This window comes from Suhomyces tanzawaensis, assembly GCF_001661415.1.
Source record: "Suhomyces tanzawaensis NRRL Y-17324 unplaced genomic scaffold CANTAscaffold_7, whole genome shotgun sequence".
NCBI lineage: Eukaryota > Fungi > Ascomycota > Pichiomycetes > Serinales > Debaryomycetaceae > Suhomyces > Suhomyces tanzawaensis.
The window spans coordinates 262,219-277,790 of NW_017963642.1; the positions used below are offsets into that span (position 1 = coordinate 262,219).

General features: G+C 44.9%; 8 protein-coding genes and 1 non-coding gene across 9 annotated transcripts; 4 read left to right on the forward strand and 5 right to left on the reverse strand.

Moving 5' to 3' along the window:
• Window positions 1-151: 151 nt before the first annotated feature.
• PRP39 (Prp39p) lies at window positions 152-2,260 on the forward strand (the record flags this gene model as incomplete). The annotated part of the gene is made up of 1 exon (XM_020210481.1): window positions 152-2,260. The coding sequence occupies one exon, from the start codon at window positions 152-154 to the stop codon at window positions 2,258-2,260; it is 2,109 nt and encodes a 702-aa protein (XP_020062417.1).
• RAD7 (UV-damaged DNA-binding protein) lies at window positions 2,257-4,110 on the reverse strand (the record flags this gene model as incomplete). Its single annotated transcript, XM_020210536.1, has 1 exon — window positions 2,257-4,110. The coding sequence occupies one exon, from the start codon at window positions 4,108-4,110 to the stop codon at window positions 2,257-2,259; it is 1,854 nt and encodes a 617-aa protein (XP_020062418.1).
• A 247-nt stretch (window positions 4,111-4,357) lies between these two features.
• RAD23 (Rad23p) lies at window positions 4,358-5,392 on the forward strand (the record flags this gene model as incomplete). Its single annotated transcript, XM_020211181.1, has 1 exon — window positions 4,358-5,392. One exon carries the CDS (start codon window positions 4,358-4,360, stop codon window positions 5,390-5,392), a length of 1,035 nt encoding a protein of 344 aa, XP_020062419.1.
• A 233-nt stretch (window positions 5,393-5,625) lies between these two features.
• Window positions 5,626-6,348, reverse strand: CANTADRAFT_56452 (putative acireductone synthase; the record flags this gene model as incomplete). The annotated part of the gene is made up of 1 exon (XM_020210596.1): window positions 5,626-6,348. The coding sequence occupies one exon, from the start codon at window positions 6,346-6,348 to the stop codon at window positions 5,626-5,628; it is 723 nt and encodes a 240-aa protein (XP_020062420.1).
• A 215-nt stretch (window positions 6,349-6,563) lies between these two features.
• CANTADRAFT_t233 lies at window positions 6,564-6,635 on the reverse strand. The gene has a single exon. It is a non-coding gene; the product is annotated as a tRNA-Gln (tRNA).
• Window positions 6,636-7,589: 954 nt separating this feature from the next.
• CANTADRAFT_23429 (uncharacterized protein) lies at window positions 7,590-9,953 on the forward strand (the record flags this gene model as incomplete). Its single annotated transcript, XM_020206961.1, has 1 exon — window positions 7,590-9,953. The coding sequence occupies one exon, from the start codon at window positions 7,590-7,592 to the stop codon at window positions 9,951-9,953; it is 2,364 nt and encodes a 787-aa protein (XP_020062421.1).
• A 239-nt stretch (window positions 9,954-10,192) lies between these two features.
• On the reverse strand, window positions 10,193-10,804 carry CANTADRAFT_55743 (uncharacterized protein; the record flags this gene model as incomplete). Its single annotated transcript, XM_020210486.1, has 1 exon — window positions 10,193-10,804. The coding sequence occupies one exon, from the start codon at window positions 10,802-10,804 to the stop codon at window positions 10,193-10,195; it is 612 nt and encodes a 203-aa protein (XP_020062422.1).
• Window positions 10,805-11,230: 426 nt separating this feature from the next.
• Window positions 11,231-12,187, forward strand: CANTADRAFT_70284 (uncharacterized protein; the record flags this gene model as incomplete). The annotated part of the gene is made up of 1 exon (XM_020211040.1): window positions 11,231-12,187. The coding sequence occupies exon 1, from the start codon at window positions 11,297-11,299 to the stop codon at window positions 12,185-12,187; it is 891 nt and encodes a 296-aa protein (XP_020062423.1). The 5' UTR covers window positions 11,231-11,296.
• Window positions 12,188-12,363: 176 nt separating this feature from the next.
• Window positions 12,364-14,985, reverse strand: CTF1 (Ctf1p; the record flags this gene model as incomplete). The annotated part of the gene is made up of 2 exons (XM_020208568.2): window positions 12,364-12,968; window positions 13,041-14,985. Coding segments are annotated over 2 exons (2,550 nt in total), but the record flags the coding sequence as incomplete, so codon positions are not given.
• Between the last annotated feature and the right edge of the window lie 587 nt (window positions 14,986-15,572).

Sequence of the window (15,572 nt, forward strand, 5' to 3'; positions counted from 1 at the left end):
CTGTTTGTTCTTGTGCCGAGTCCGTCTCTGGTCTCTGTCTTTTCACTGCAGCTTGATTATGTCTTTGTCCGAATTTGATATTCTCTGCGACATCTCCATCTCAGACACAAGAATCGACATCCAAACTACATCTACATCACAAGCTAGCACCATGACGAGGCTAGTCCTTCCGACGTTTCTCCAAGGCCAGGTGACCCTGGAGCCGCCGTTCTCAAGCCTCAAGCAAAAGATCGTTCAAGACGAAACGAACATACACCACTGGGATGCCCTTTTCAAAGCGTTTCAGGACAAAGTAGACGAGGATTACGACCCGAAACATCCGGAAAAGATCACAGACGAGCTCAAGAAGTCCATTCACGCTACTTTCGAGACGTTGTTGCTGCGTTTTCCGTACTTGAGTGAGCATTGGAGACTATGGCTGGTTCTCGAGTACAAGATCAACGGAGTGGAGTCCTCGATCAAAGTCTTGGAAGACTCGGTCCAGAACCACCCATTCTCACTCGAGCTCTGGGTGGACTACATCAGTGCCTTGATCTCCCAGTACGAGTCCGCCAAATCCAGAGAGAAGTTGCAATTGATAAGGGCCCAATACTCCCGTGCCATTGACTTGATTGGCCACCAATTCTCGTCTCATCCTTTGTGGGACAAAGTGCTCGACTTCGAAGCCTCCATCGATCCTTCTTCCTCGGAAATCTTGCATGTTTACAAACAGGTGACCCAGATTCCGTTGTATCAATACGCTCAGTACTACAAGCAATTCGTCGAAATCAATAAAAGCTTTCAGGTGGCCGAGCTTCTTGACCAAGACCAGTTGGAGCACTACGTGGCCAAGTTTGGCAAGACATCGCTGAAGGAGTTGTCCTTGATAGAGAAACACCAAATCATCGATGACTACACCTATGCCACTTTCCTCAAGACTCAACAGGCAGTTAACATCAAATGGGCGTTTGAGTCTTCAATCACAATTCACAACTTCGATTTGAAGACGGAAAAAGACACTTTGGCCTCCGAATTAACCAGCTGGAAAACTTACTTGGATCACGAAATCAAGCAATATGAGCTAGAGTCCAACGGGGCGGCAACGATAAAACCGATCATCAGCTTGTTTGAAAGATGCCTAATTCCACACTGTCTCAACAGTTCTATCTGGCTCAAATATCTTGCATTCTTAAATAAAGTGACGCCAGAGGAATCAAAATTGGAAGCGATGAAACCGGTATATCTTCGAGCAATTACAAAATTCATTCCCTTAAATGAAAACTTCATCCGTTTCAACTATGCCCGGTTTTTGGTTAGCCGCAACAAATTTGATGAAGCTAACGACTTCCTAGTTGATTTCATAAAGTTTTGCAGTGGATCTGGATCCAATGCAACGTGCTACATGAAGCAGCCATATATCGAGAGCGTGAGGTCGATTCTTCAATTATGGGAGAAGCACTTATCAAATGATTCGTTTACCAGTCTATGCATTCAAATAATCGAAGAGTACTTTACTAGTAGAAATGAAAAGAAACGGGTCCTAGACAGTCAATCGGAAGAGGAAGACATTGCCACAAAATCATTCAAGACCAAACTACTTCAATTGATAAACAACGAGGGAGTATGCTTGGTAGTAAAGTTTTACCTTGAGCATACGGGCTATTCTGAGGACAACGTTCCTAAATTAAGGGAATTCTACAACAAATACTCCCAAGAAATTGCGTTCAAAACGTCAGTATTCTTTTGGAGATATTTTATGGAGTTCGAAGGTATATCCCAGAGAGATTTTGCTAATTTTGAAACAGTGTTCTACTACGTACGGACCCAAACTCAATTGCCTAAACTAGTCATTGATTCATTTGTCGATTTGGCATATGACATTGTTTGCGCTAACTTCTCAGAGATATTTCCATCAAATTCAAACTTGGATACATTATTGATATCCAAGGGCTCAGAAACTTCCAATTCGTTGCTTGAAAACCAATCAGCAAGGAGAACACTCGCCAACCAGAACCATAGTATAAAACGTGGTGATGACCTGAGGTCCTCCAAACAAAATATTTCACCAGTGAACAAGGAGGAAGAGTTGTTAAAGATAACTCACAAACATATTGGAAGTCCAGGGATTTTTATAGAGTCGACTCCGGATATTACCAACAAGATCATGAACGAGGGTGACATGATAGATCTCACTGATCCAAGGTTAACCGTTCCCCCATACCCCAGCTTTAAAAACGTCGAAAAGGCAAGCTTGCCCATTCATTATCCTAATGACAACTAAACTTCATCACCTTGACGACCTATAACCATGAGGTCCTTTCTGAAGTTGGCTCTGAAAGTACACCTGTTGTTTCCATATACTTCCAAGATGGACAATTTTGGACAAGACTCTCCGACTAGCTCCAAGATTTCATCGTCAACTGATCTCACGAATCCGAAGTCAGCTGTTGTCAAGAACGGGAAACTCAACTTTGGATAGTAGGATGGGGTTTCATTATTGTCATTTTCCTCGTTATTTTCGTTAGTTCCATTACTTTCAAGCTTCTCGAGCTTTTCCTTCAATCCTTTCTTATAAGGGTGGTGATCCTCTGTGAATAGTTGCAGCAAGAAGTCCTTCGAAAGAAGGGATAAGGAATTGATACTAAATTCGACAACAGTATGTCCAGAATGTTTAAGTAGTGAGTAAATAGCTTCGTCTCCAAGACCGGTACACTTAGTCAAATCAACACTAATCAAACCACCACTATTGACAGCAGAATACTCTTCAAGAGCTCTCGCAAAGGCTTCATTAGTTATTTGATCCAAGTTTTTCATAGATAAATGGGTCAAATTTGGACAAAACTTAGCAAGGCCATCAGTGATAAATTGATCAGTCAAGTTAGAACATCCATCCAAATTAAGATGAGTTATTGTTTCACCAGTAATAGCTAATATATTGATAAGTAAATCATCGGTCACCAAATCCTCCTGGAAAGGGTATGAGATCTCAAGCTGCTCTAATTTAGAAGGTTCGAGATAATGAGGTATCAAGTCGTAGACGTCCTTTGAGTCCAATCCGTCCAATCTGGACAACCTCAAGGAAGTCAAGTTACGGCCCGAATTTTCGAGTAAGCTGATCAAGGAATCATTTTGAAATCTATGCGTGTTTCGCACTTCAAACTTGGTCAATTGAGATCCGCTTTGTTCAAAGTATTCCTGCCATACGGTGTCACTAATCAAGAAAGGACCATTGAGTGATAATTCCGAAAGACTCTTCAAGTTTGTCGTATAGTACTTGAGATTGTCATTATGTAACTGTCCACACATGAATAAGGTCAAAGACTCTAAATTAGGACAATAAGATGCAATTCTGTTCAAAGAGTCGGAATCCACATTCGAACAATCCCAAAACTCCAATGATTTTAAGTTTGGATTCAAGAATAGCGACACTGTAGAGTTGTTTAAAGATCTGTTTTTCGACAAGATTTTCGAGATTTTATTCATGTTGACTTGACCGATATCTCCCAAGGCCTCAACATCATCGATGTTCAGGGTAATTTTCTTGATGCAAATATCTTGTAATTTTGGGATACGAACCACCTGCTTGTCCAACAATGCCAGCGCGATCTTCTTTCTTTTCTTTCTCGAACTCATTTGGTTACGCTTTGCATTTCTTTCTTTTGCTTTGATGGTCTCGTTACACGTCTCACAAACATATCCGCGTTGATCTCTGAGATAACGAGAGTACACCGTCAAATTGAACACCTTCCCACAAGTGACACAGTTGTCCTCCTCGCCAAACTTCTTGATTCCGTTGGCGTCCAAATCGTCATCGCTGAACTCAGGATCGAAGTCGGAATCGTCGCGTCTTTTGGCCCTTCCAGCAGCTCGGATGGCCTCTTCTTCTTGGTCGGACTCTGTGGCAACACCTCTGCGGATTCTTGCTCCTGCTGGCGAGACTGTCTCTTCGGGATCTTCCGATATGTCCTCGTTTTCCGGCTCCGTAGACCTCTCTTGCTGTGGATGGGGACTCTCGGACGCTTGTGCCTCTCTCCTTCTCCGGAACCCTTCTGTGATCCCCTCATTTTTCAAGAACTCGGTCAACGCCGAGTTGGGGCCTCTGACCCCCGACGACTTTCTGTTTCGGGACATGGTGTCTGGCTAGAGAACTACCTGATGGTGATTTTGCCATCACCACTGGCTTCACAGCCAAATGACATTGCGGCCGCGCACGACCGGTCTCGCGGAATTGCCACTACTACATTTGAGCCCATCAGCTTGGTGACATCCCAGTGTTCAGAAACACACAACCATCCGCCACTTTTTGTTGAAACCAGTCCAAGTGTCCTACTCATCGCCGTATTTGGAAGCCTGCTGAAACACAACTTTACGATCCCAAATGCAAATAATCTTCAAAGACTTCAAGAAACAAAAGATACCTATCGAGGTAGAGTTGTCGGACTCTGTGTTGGCCACCAAGGAGAAATTGGGCGCCGAGAAGGGCGTGGACGCTTCGCAACTCAAGTTTGTCTATTCCGGAAAGGTTTTGCAAGACGACAAAACGTTGGAAGAGGTCAAGGTCAAGGAAGGGGATTCCATCATTTTCATGATTTCCAAGGCCAAGAAGGCCACTCCCGCCCCAGCAGCCGAGCCAGCAGCCCCAGCAGCCCCTGCTGCCACCAGCACAACCGAAGCAACCGATGCCCCCAGCGGATCTGGCGATGCTTCGTCAGATGCCCCAAACTCGGCTCTTGCCCAAGGCTCTGAAAGAGAAGCCACCATCGCCAACATCATGGAAATGGGCTACGAAAGATCACAAGTCGAGGCTGCCTTGAGGGCTGCCTTCAACAACCCACATCGTGCCGTCGAATACTTGTTGACTGGTATTCCAGAGTCGTTACAAGCACCACCAGCAGCCTCTGCCGTTGCCCCACCACCTGAATACTCACAAGATGCCGACGTCTCGCGCGACGAAGACGACCACCACGGCGAAAACTTATTTGAGGCTGCTGCCGCGGCCCAAGCCCAAGGTCAAGACCTCGATGGTGGTGCTTCCGGAGACGCTGAACTGGGAGGTGACGATATGGAAATGTTGAGAGCAGCCTTACAGTCGGACCCTGAATTGATGCAACCGTTGTTGGAGAGATTGGCCCAATCGAACCCTCAAATCGCTGCCTTGATCCAACAAGACCCAGCTGCATTCATAAGAACCTTTTTGGGTGCTGGAGGCGATGACTTGGGATTTGAAATAGAAGGAGAAGACGCAGAGGGTGCGGCCGAGGGCCAGGTGCGTATTCCACTCACCGAACAGGACCAGAATGCTGTAGAGAGACTCTGTGAATTGGGATTCGAACGTGACATTGTCATCCAGGTTTACTTGGCTTGTGACAAGAACGAGGAAGTTGCTGCTGATATCTTGTTCAGAGATATGTAAAAGTGTATGTACATTAGTCTTAAATCAATTCACACGAAGCAAATGTCATATTGACCGTTAGCATGCATCTACGAGGTAAATGTATCTGCCGACAGAATTGGAACGCCATCTATATCAATCCAATTTTGAAGTGCATATTCACTTAGTCTCAATAGACACTTGATTTAACAATAGTCTTGGTCTAATTATACGACTACAATATTATTCTATTAGTATTTTAGTTGCTCATTTTATCAAACAAGATTCAACTCCTCTAGAGACTCGATCACTTTGTGCTTCTGTAAATCCTCGTTGGTTAATGGGGCATTTCCTGGTCTCTTGACTATATAGCTCTGCATTCCGCTAGCCTTTGCTGCTTCGACTTCTGCAACGTTGTCACTGAGAAACAATACCGTAGCAGGATCATCTTCTCTAGAAATGTCTTTCAAGATTGTTTGGTACGAGGTCAGCTCTTGCTTGAATCCTGCGGTGGTGATGTCGTAATAGCCCGATAAGAATGGGTTGAGATCCACTGACTTGCCATTGTCATTGACATAGGCAAAGAGCAAGATTTGTGCTTTGATACTACCTGACGAGTAGATATAAATCCTGGTATTCTTGGAAGGATATTCTCTGATGAACTTGATGGAATCCTCATAAATAGGAGCTTTCAACTCTCCACTTTCATATCCAGTTTTCCATATGTATCCTTGTAACGACTTCAATACTGGATCCTTGACATCAGCCTTCACAAGACCTTCCAAGTACTCCAAGGAGGATTCACGAGAATGCTTCACTTCTTCAGGAAGACCATGGAGGATCTTTTGCACATCGTCGCCTTTCTGATCCAATGGGAAACTGACAGACTGTAAGAAATCAGGCAATTTCTCCAAGAAGTAAGGAAATAAAGTATCCTTGACAAAAGTGATAGGACAGATAGTCCCTTCTATGTCAAGAACAAGAGTGTCGACTGCCATTGAGGTATAAATGATGCTATATTACGCAGCCACACGTTTAATCATTAATTGTACCTCATGAGAACATTTACACGTGATACGACCAACTCCCCTGCAGCTCAAGCAAAACGAAAGGGAACTTGGCCGAGGAGTGTATCAATGGCCAAACGAGCCACCTCTAACATTGTTTGCCCGTCAGGTAATGCCAGTTGCAGGGAAAATATTTGCAAAAAAAGAGGTCACGCCCGGATTCGAACTGGGGTTGTTCGGATCAGAACCGAAAGTGATAACCACTACACTACGCAACCTGTTAGTTATGACATAAGGAAAAAAGAGCGAATATACACTAGCTGAGGAGATGCTAAAATGACTCCTATCATGTCGTATAGGAGCCTTAGGGTCAAGTAAAAGACCCCACTATGTTGTTAAAGCGTATGGAGAATTATGTATCTTACTTTGGAAAAATGTGGAAGATAAGAAGAGGAGAAATTGAGATTATGAATGTGCATGACTTGGTCTGATCAGTAGCCAGGGAGCTGAGTCAGATGTCTTTTTCAAGGATTGATACCAGTATTTGAAATATCTCTAGCACATTAGTCGCGAGACAGTAGATGGTAGTAGTTTTCCACTTGCAAACCAAAGGTTCTTAACTTTAACAACAAATCGCTTTCTTTTATGCGGAAATGTTCATTCACGACGCGTGCTCGTTCTCCCAAAGGTAGAAAGCCTACTGCTGGCTACAAATTGGTAGGAAAGGATGCTTATGTTCACAACTTGTTTGGATTCTCGATTGTATGTCTTTCATCAAGGCTATTAGACTTATTGACATCATCCTCCCTTATCTTATCTTTTCAAGTAGTAGGTAGCACATGCTAGAGTCCCTCCAGGGGATCACCCTGCCACGCTTTTTGCCACAGCAAGATCACAATTTCAAATAACCATAGGTAATCACGTGCCCACCACTCCGCTATTTCTGATCCAGAGAACTGTGTGTCCAAAACAAGACTTCTAAGCCCCCAAGGCTCCGAGATCTTGGAAACTACACACTAATCACTGCTGAACCACTGCTGTCAACACACGCACCTCCGCTATCCAGTTCTTCGTGTACATTTTGACAGGAAACGTCACCACCCAGCAATTCCGTTCGCAACCGTAAATGGCAAACAATGCGCCCAACAAAAGATAACTGATCGGAGTTGACAGCAAAAGATCCATGACCTTTTAGAAAACGTCATAACTACGGCCCCTTCAGCTCGAGCAATATGTCCACATCAGACTCACCGGAGCTACAAGCGGGAGAACGCGGACGTATCCCGTTGTTTGAAGAGGAGTTGGACTACATAGACGAAGAGCATATTGATGCCTTTGCAAAAGCTCTAGTCTGGGAGGAACAAGACGAGCAGGAAGAATGGAACAGTCGGACCACGCAGACGTCCAAGGGACTCATGAAAGAGGTGAATAACCACGAGGAGACCTCGGATGTCAAGAAGGATGCCAACGCAATGAGAGCAGCAGAAATCGGGGCTGGTTTGGGCCCTGTCAAACGTCCTGACTTGATTACTTCCAAAAGTGACTGGTATCCCCTCACCAACTCCCACAGAAAGTACAAGCGTCGCACCCGCAAAGCCAGCAAGAGCAGCACCAAGAAGATCCCCAACGAGTTTCGCTCAAGCTCAGCGTACTCCATTCTCAGGTGGCCCGTCCTCATGTTCATTATCGGGTGGGTGTTGTTCTTATGCTTCCTCTACGTTTCCGTCAGAATCTACGTTGCCCTCACAGAGTACTTCTTTACCTGGGTAGGCGAGAGGAAGGTGTTGCGGGATCGCTTGCGTCAGGCCACCACCTATGAAGAATGGATCAAAGGTGCGTTGGAGTTGGACAAGTTCTTAAACTTGGATTCGTGGTCGACCAATCCCAAGTTTTCCTACTATGATTACAAGACAGTAGCATTGACCATTTCACGCTTGAGAAGATTACGCCAGGAAAACGACGACAAAGATTTGATGGTCTTCTTGCAAGGGTGTCTCAAAAAGAATTTCGCAGGTATCGAGAACAGACAGTTATATTCACATCGTTATTACGGAACCAAGAAGTTGGTCGAAGAATACGTCGAGGAGGTGGCCCAATGCATAGATAAGATATCAAACTCTACAAGCGTATCATTCGAAGCAAAAAGAAAGTTTTTCCGGATCGTGCTGAAAAACTACGGAAAAACAGCTCTTTGTCTAAGCGGAGGAGCCTGTTTCGCATATACCCATTTTGGCTTGGTCAAAGCCTTACAAGACAACAATTTACTTCCATCTATAGTGTCAGGTACATCAGGCGGAGGTTTGGTTGCTGCTCTCACATGTACAAGAACTGATGAGGAGTTGAAAAAATTGCTAGTCCCCCAACTAGCAAGAAAAATCACCGCATGTGAAGATCCATGGTATATTTGGATACCTAGGTTTATCAAGACAGGCGCAAGATTCGATGCGGTTACTTGGGCAAGGAAGTCGAGCTTTTTTACCAGAGGATCTACCACGTTTGAAGAAGCCTACAAACGAACAGGTAGAAAGTTGAACATTTCCACGGTTCCGGGTGATCCTCACTCCCCTGTTATTCTTTGCAATAACATCACTTCACCTCACTGTATAATTTGGTCTTCACTTTTGGCTTCTTCAGCCGTACCTGGAATTTTAAACCCAGTAGTACTTATGATGAAGAATCCCAACAACAAACAGGTTATTCCGTTCTCATTGGGTAGCAAGTGGAGAGACGGATCGTTAAGAACAGATATTCCCGTTGAAGCACTTAACACTTATTACAATGTGAATTTTTCGATTGTATCACAAGTCAACCCTCACATTTCGTTGTTTTTCTTTGCACCAAAGGGCACGGTTGGTAGACCTGTCGCAATGGCAAAAAGGAAGACTCACAAAGAGAAGTTTGCGTCCTTGAGAGGAGGATTCATTGCCACAGCATTGGAACAACTTTTCAAGTTAGAAATTACAAAGTGGTTGCAGATAGTGAAGACTTTGGATCTTTTGCCTCACTTCATGGAACAGGATTGGCTGAATATTTGGTTGCAAAGATTTTCAGGATCTATTACTATTTGGCCTCGGATCAGGCTCAAGGATTTCTGGTACATTTTGAGCGATCCAGACGAGGAGAAATTACAAGAATTAATTCTTAAAGGTGAAAGATCCATGTTTCCTCGCCTACTTTTCGTTAAACACAGATTGACCATTGAAAGGGCAATTGAGAGAGGTAGGAAAAGCACCAAGTTATCCACCAAGATTAATACTGTTGTCTCTGAAAGCTCAGAAGCCACCAATGATTTCCAGATTAACAACGTGGAATATGAAGAAGATGATGATTTTGAAAGTGACCTGAGCGAATATGACAGCAAAACATTGATGCAATCATTGGGCACTCAAATGTTTCCAGTTGGAAGCGAAGATGAAGAAGATGAGGAACAGGACGAGGATTATCTTCCATCCACAGGCGATGACGACATTACCTCGTCTAGTGAAGAGAGTGAAAACATTGACGATGACGATACTGGAGAAGGTAGCATTTTCAGCCTGCTACTCCGTTCTCCTGGAAATCATGGATCGAAGGATCGCAGAAACACTATTACATAGACACTAGACTGTGTTCGTTAGCATTATTCTATAAGTACCCAGCATGAAGAATGTTTAAAAGTTAGTCTAAACCAATAACCATGCTTCAATTATCTATAAAACCCAGTATGTAGAGCGTCTAATTATTAAAATGAGTCCATGAAGTATAGGGAGGTTTGAAAACTGTAGTCATACATCAAAGCACAATGCCTATCCAAGTAACATTTCATGGTATGCTGTATGAATTCAGGTAGGTGTTTCTATCTAGCAGCGAAAACCTTGGTCATATGGGCATTGAACTTGTTAAAGTCGGGTATGTGCCCATCTCGTTCGAGAAACTCTTGGAGGTACATCACCAACAATTCCACCCCATCGGTGACTAGCACCTGTTTTTCGTCCATTTTGAACGCCGATAGCACCCACGAAGCCATGGAGTCTCGGGAAGCGTTTGATGGCTTGGGCCCGATTCCCACACCCAACTTGAAGCAGTTTTCGTAGCGTGATGGCCCCAAAAATTGGTAGATGCTCTTGAGCCCGTTGTGCGACTCCTTTGCCTTGAATGGCGACAACTTCACTTTGCCTAGCTTGTTTTCGAAGTCGTCGTAAAGCACCACGATTATAGACTCCAGACTGAGCCTCTCTGAGGCTGTGAAATCCTTGAGTGCCTGGCCCGACTCATTCATGTAGCAGTTGGACTTGGCAAAGATCACACTTCCTTCGCCCACCTGGGACGAAGAGTACTTGCCTTTGCCGCCTTTCACCAACGGAGAAGCATCGTAATGCTCCATCAACTTCAGGAGCATCAAATGGCCAGCAGAGTGTCGGTTTACCGGCCCTGGATTGCCTATAGAGAAGATTACCACAGTATCCATAAGTAGCTTACGTTTATCCTGCCGTTGTTGGACTTTGTGAAGGTCGATAGGACGCTTTATGTGGTGATGGGAGATGCTGCTAACGACTCGTAGTATCTCTTTATCAGTGAGAGGTCGACTGCTCACTTTTATTGGAAATGTAGATGATGCAAAGCTCAGCTCAAGGACAGGCAGACTTTGGGCTTTATATAGAGATTTTTCCTCTGTAGACCCCGGTTGGGTGACTCTTACTCAGACTTTGCAACTAAGCAATGACTAACAAACCGCGTCACATGACTTCAGAACGCGATTGATCTAAATGTGAAAACTACTATTCCAAACTCCGAACTGGGTCCAGGCACTATGGCAGAGGAAAACGACATAGCTGGCAAACAACCTATACCCTTACAGGACACTTCTGACCACAACTTGGCAGCACCTTCTGTGGACGCCAATGGACACATTTCTGGCAACAGCACCCTCGAAGACATTCAGCAAGAACTCCAGGACTATATGGAAGCAAGTGACGAAGACGAGGAGGATGACGACTTTGACGACTTTAACGAGGCCAATGATGACGGCGACAGCGATTTTGGGTCGTTTGATGATGTTTCTTTCGAAAACGACCTGCTGCAACTACAACCAGAGCCTGCTGCGACAGACCAAGCAGCTTTCGACGAACAGGTGCTTGAGGACCCACAGTTGTTTCAGGAAAGGCTCGAGCTGGTTTTGGACACAATTTTCCCCCAGGCGACGGCAAAAGAAGATCATGCGTCGTCTTCCAATGCATTCCTCTCCGACAGATCTCTCGAGATATTCACAGAGTTGGCGACGTTGCCCCATTTAAAGCCACCCAATTGGAAAAAACTGAAGATACGTCACAATTTGTTGATCAAATTGGGCATACCCATCAATTTGGATGAAATATCAGACGATAAACACGACACCGACAAAAGGTCCCACCTTGAAATCAAACATACCCACCAAAGGAAGAAGTCCATAAATGCAGATGACATAAATTGGGACGGATTTGATATTCCTGAGTTTGAATCGTTGAAGCTCACAGGTGAAGAGAAGGTCAACTTATTGAACTCTACGTCCCAAACGCTTTCAAGAATAGAACGAGACAATTTGAACAACTCCACCAGGCAATATTTGGAAAGCTCCAGCAGTGACGATGCATTGGACTCAAAACTCAAGCAATTCCAGGCTAATTACGATGAGTTGTTGACCCTCAGCAGTATCTGGAATGGCCACTTGAAGGATTTGCGAAACAACTTCGACATCTACGAATCGGTAGTTCAAAACTTCATAGGTTACAGTCAAAAGTTACGAAGAGAGGAAATATTGGAAAACTTGAAGAAGGTGAAGCATAAGGGTAAGAAATCGAAAAGGCTCTGGTAAAAATCTTCATCAGGTTAATAGTTGATCGAATTGTCGCAGAGCGAAATCGAACAACCGGAGTTCCTTGAAGCTTAGTTTTATAGAGAAATAGTATAGCTAACACAATTAGGACGTATATTAAAATCAAAAGTCAATGGGTCTTAGCACAGCATAATAGTCTATTAGTTTTTCGTTTTTCAGTGAGGCATACTAAACATCGATCCCACGTCATCTCCAAAGTAACTGCTATCGAATCCTGATTGCAAGTTCATATTGATGAACGAACTATCGATGAAGTTTGTATTCAAGGTTCCACCGGGGGTAGTAGGAGGATATGGATTTTCCCCTCCCATGAATTGATCTTGTTGACCATTGCTATATTCATTTCCGTTCAGTGGGTCTCCCATGCTAGTGTCGGTGACAATCTGTGGAGACTGAGCTCTTGTTGGAGGTGCACTAGTTCTGTGTTCTGGGAATAATTGAGTAGGTTCGAAGTTTTCAAAGAAATTAGAGTTGGCGGGCATTGTTTCCGTCACCAAAGAAATGTCAGGGAACGAATGAGCAGATGAAGTTGGCGAAGTATCATCCGAAATCTTACTTGCTGTGGTATCTAACATCTCATGGTATTCAACATGATGCTTCTTTGGCTGCTTGAACTTCTGCACTAGCTCTTCAAAATTAGCTTGATCAGAAGTAGGATTTTGCGCGGATGGTTGATTTGATGACGTGATCTGCTGTTTCGAATAATCATACAAAGCACCGCCCGGCGAAATACCAGATGTTACCGAGGCAGAAGGAGATCCTCTCTCTCTTGTGTAGCTCTTATTATTATTGTAGTTGAAAGGGGATGTGAAATTGGGCTTCGAAAGTGGACTTCCAGTTTGATTATTAGTGGGGTTGTTGTTATTCTTCTCGGTGTAATAGTCATTAATACTATTCTCTCTCTTCATGGCTTTGATGTTAGCGTTGAGCTCTTGGTATTCGGCAATCTTAGTTCCGTTTTCAATTACCTTGGCTCTCTTGATCTTATCGTTGGCGTATTTGTCAAACAACTTGTTTAAGACTCTAGCTACTGGCCAATATTTGGCTAACTCACGTAACACATTCTTGGTCACGAACAAAGAGTCAGAAGCAGTGACCGCAACAACTTGATTGGCAGAATCGACATGATAAATCAACATCATTAACGCACTGAACAAGATGTAGACGAACATCACAGGGCAGTATTTAACTTGGTCACGTTCATATAAGATTTTTGAAACCATTGAAATCATTCTTGCGGCCTGGAAAGAAATACCCCAAGAAGGATACCTGTAATTGTTTGGATTGGTTGACGAAGACTTAGCCATTCTAATCAAGTTGGATCTGTGGATTAAGTACAATCTGTTGTAGTATTGAGCGTTCAATAGACAACAATAGAAGTTTTGATTCGAAGTATCATTAACCGAAAATACCAATTGAGGAGGAAGATTTGTGAACCATATACCCATCAACATATCACAGTGTTGAATAATTGAGAATTTATTCTTTCTTTTTAATTGCTCAGATTTCACTGAGTATTGGTGTTTGATGATAATTCCTGTGATTTCAGCTAACTTGACCAAGTGGATAAAGTAAAGAGCCTGGGTTTCATTCACCGGATAAGGCGATTTAATTCCCAACTCGTTGTCGTTTTCGTCAAAATCTTCCAAGGTCAACATGGGCACATCACAATCGTTCAAGTCGATGGCCGCAGGTCTACCGAAAGCAATGGCCACATTACGATCCTTTTCAAACAAGCACCACCACACTCTTCTCCAGATTTTCTTATCGGAATTACTGAGGGTCTTTGAATTGCTGATATCTCTCTGGAAACCATAGCCTTGGGCCAACGCAATGGCCACCTTCGTCCAGTAGTAGGAGTTTTTGGTGACGTCTTCCGGGCCTTCCCAGAATGAACCAACAAGAAGGAGGGTCTGCAACACCGAAACTGGGTCGCTTTCGTAGCTGGCTTCATACAAGGCCTTTGCTCTTCTGAAGAAAGTCAAGGAGGCCAACATTGTGGAGTTGTTGTGGTCCATTAAGAGGGGGTTCTTGGACACTCTGCTTCCACACAACAATACCGACTGCAAGAGCATCAACGAGGGGTTGTCGTCGGGATCCTCGAACTTGCGCATGAACTCGGTGCGGTTGATCACCGGCATCAACGGGTGGACGTGCTCGAAGTACGAGTTGATTATGTCGAGAGCCAAATCATGGCTGGGCAACAAGAACGCCCCACGCAACTTCAAGATCTCCAACTCCACCGAGTCCAAGGCATCGTCGCCAAAGTCGAACACGTCTGCAGTCAACTGGACGTGGTTCTCGTCCACCTTCTGGGCGATGGCACCTATGGACGACGATCCCAAGAACGTGAGGGCTGCGGTGGGCGATTTCGAGTTCAACATCTCCTTTTTGTGCATGGTGGGCCGCGACTTGTAGCTGGAGGTAAGGGATGGCGGCAAGCTGATCTGCGAGATGTTGAGGATGGTTTCATTGCTGGTGTCGTCGGACTTGGTGGTGAGATGCTCGCGCAGGTCTGACTCCCCTTCGGAGTCGGCGCCTCGCGACCGTTCCTTCTTGGTCACGGGAAGTGTCTGCTTGCGCTTAGGACGCAGGTCCTGTGACGGGTTGCTGCGCTTCTTGGCTTCTGGCAACACGCAGTCACACCCGAAAGTGATACAATTGGTGCAAGGAATGTGGATTTCTGCGTCACACCTGACCTTTCTTGACCGGCAAACAGTACAGGCCCTGCTGCCCCGCGGACGCTTATACTTGATGGTGAAAGTCTTGGGCTTTTCGGGCGCTTTCTGGTTTTTTTTGGCGCTTTGGGCCAACACTTCGGCGTCAGTGAGCTTTTCGGAGCCTGGGTCGTCTGCTGGCGCGGGCGACACTTCAGTTGTGTCTTTGACTTCATGTTTCACGGACGCCATGGTGGAGGAGGGACGGTGGCGGAGGTGGATCGATAGGCAGCGGATGGCGTGGCACGGAGAAGAACAGGATGGAGGGTTTGCTGTTTTTGCGGAGTCCGTTTCAGTGGCTGAAGGCTAATGGACTGTGTGCAGGAGCGATTGGTGCAACCGCGAAAAGATTACTAAGGGTCCGTCGGGGGAGAGACTATGGTGGTAAGGGCTTTGAAGAATGTATAGGTAGAGGATGGGGGAACAGGTACGGTAGTTCGGATGTTGGGCTACGCATGGGTAGAAGGGGATGTGTTGGCATGTATTATGGTGAGTCACCAGTAGTATGGGTTTTTTCTGGTAGTCTGGGCAGCAGCCTACCGTCTATCTCCGACACCTGCGGACGCAACCTGACTGGGGAAAATTTTCGCATCCGGCCCGTGCGCTTCCAGTCTGGCACCACCACGTCAACCCCACACGGGTGGGGG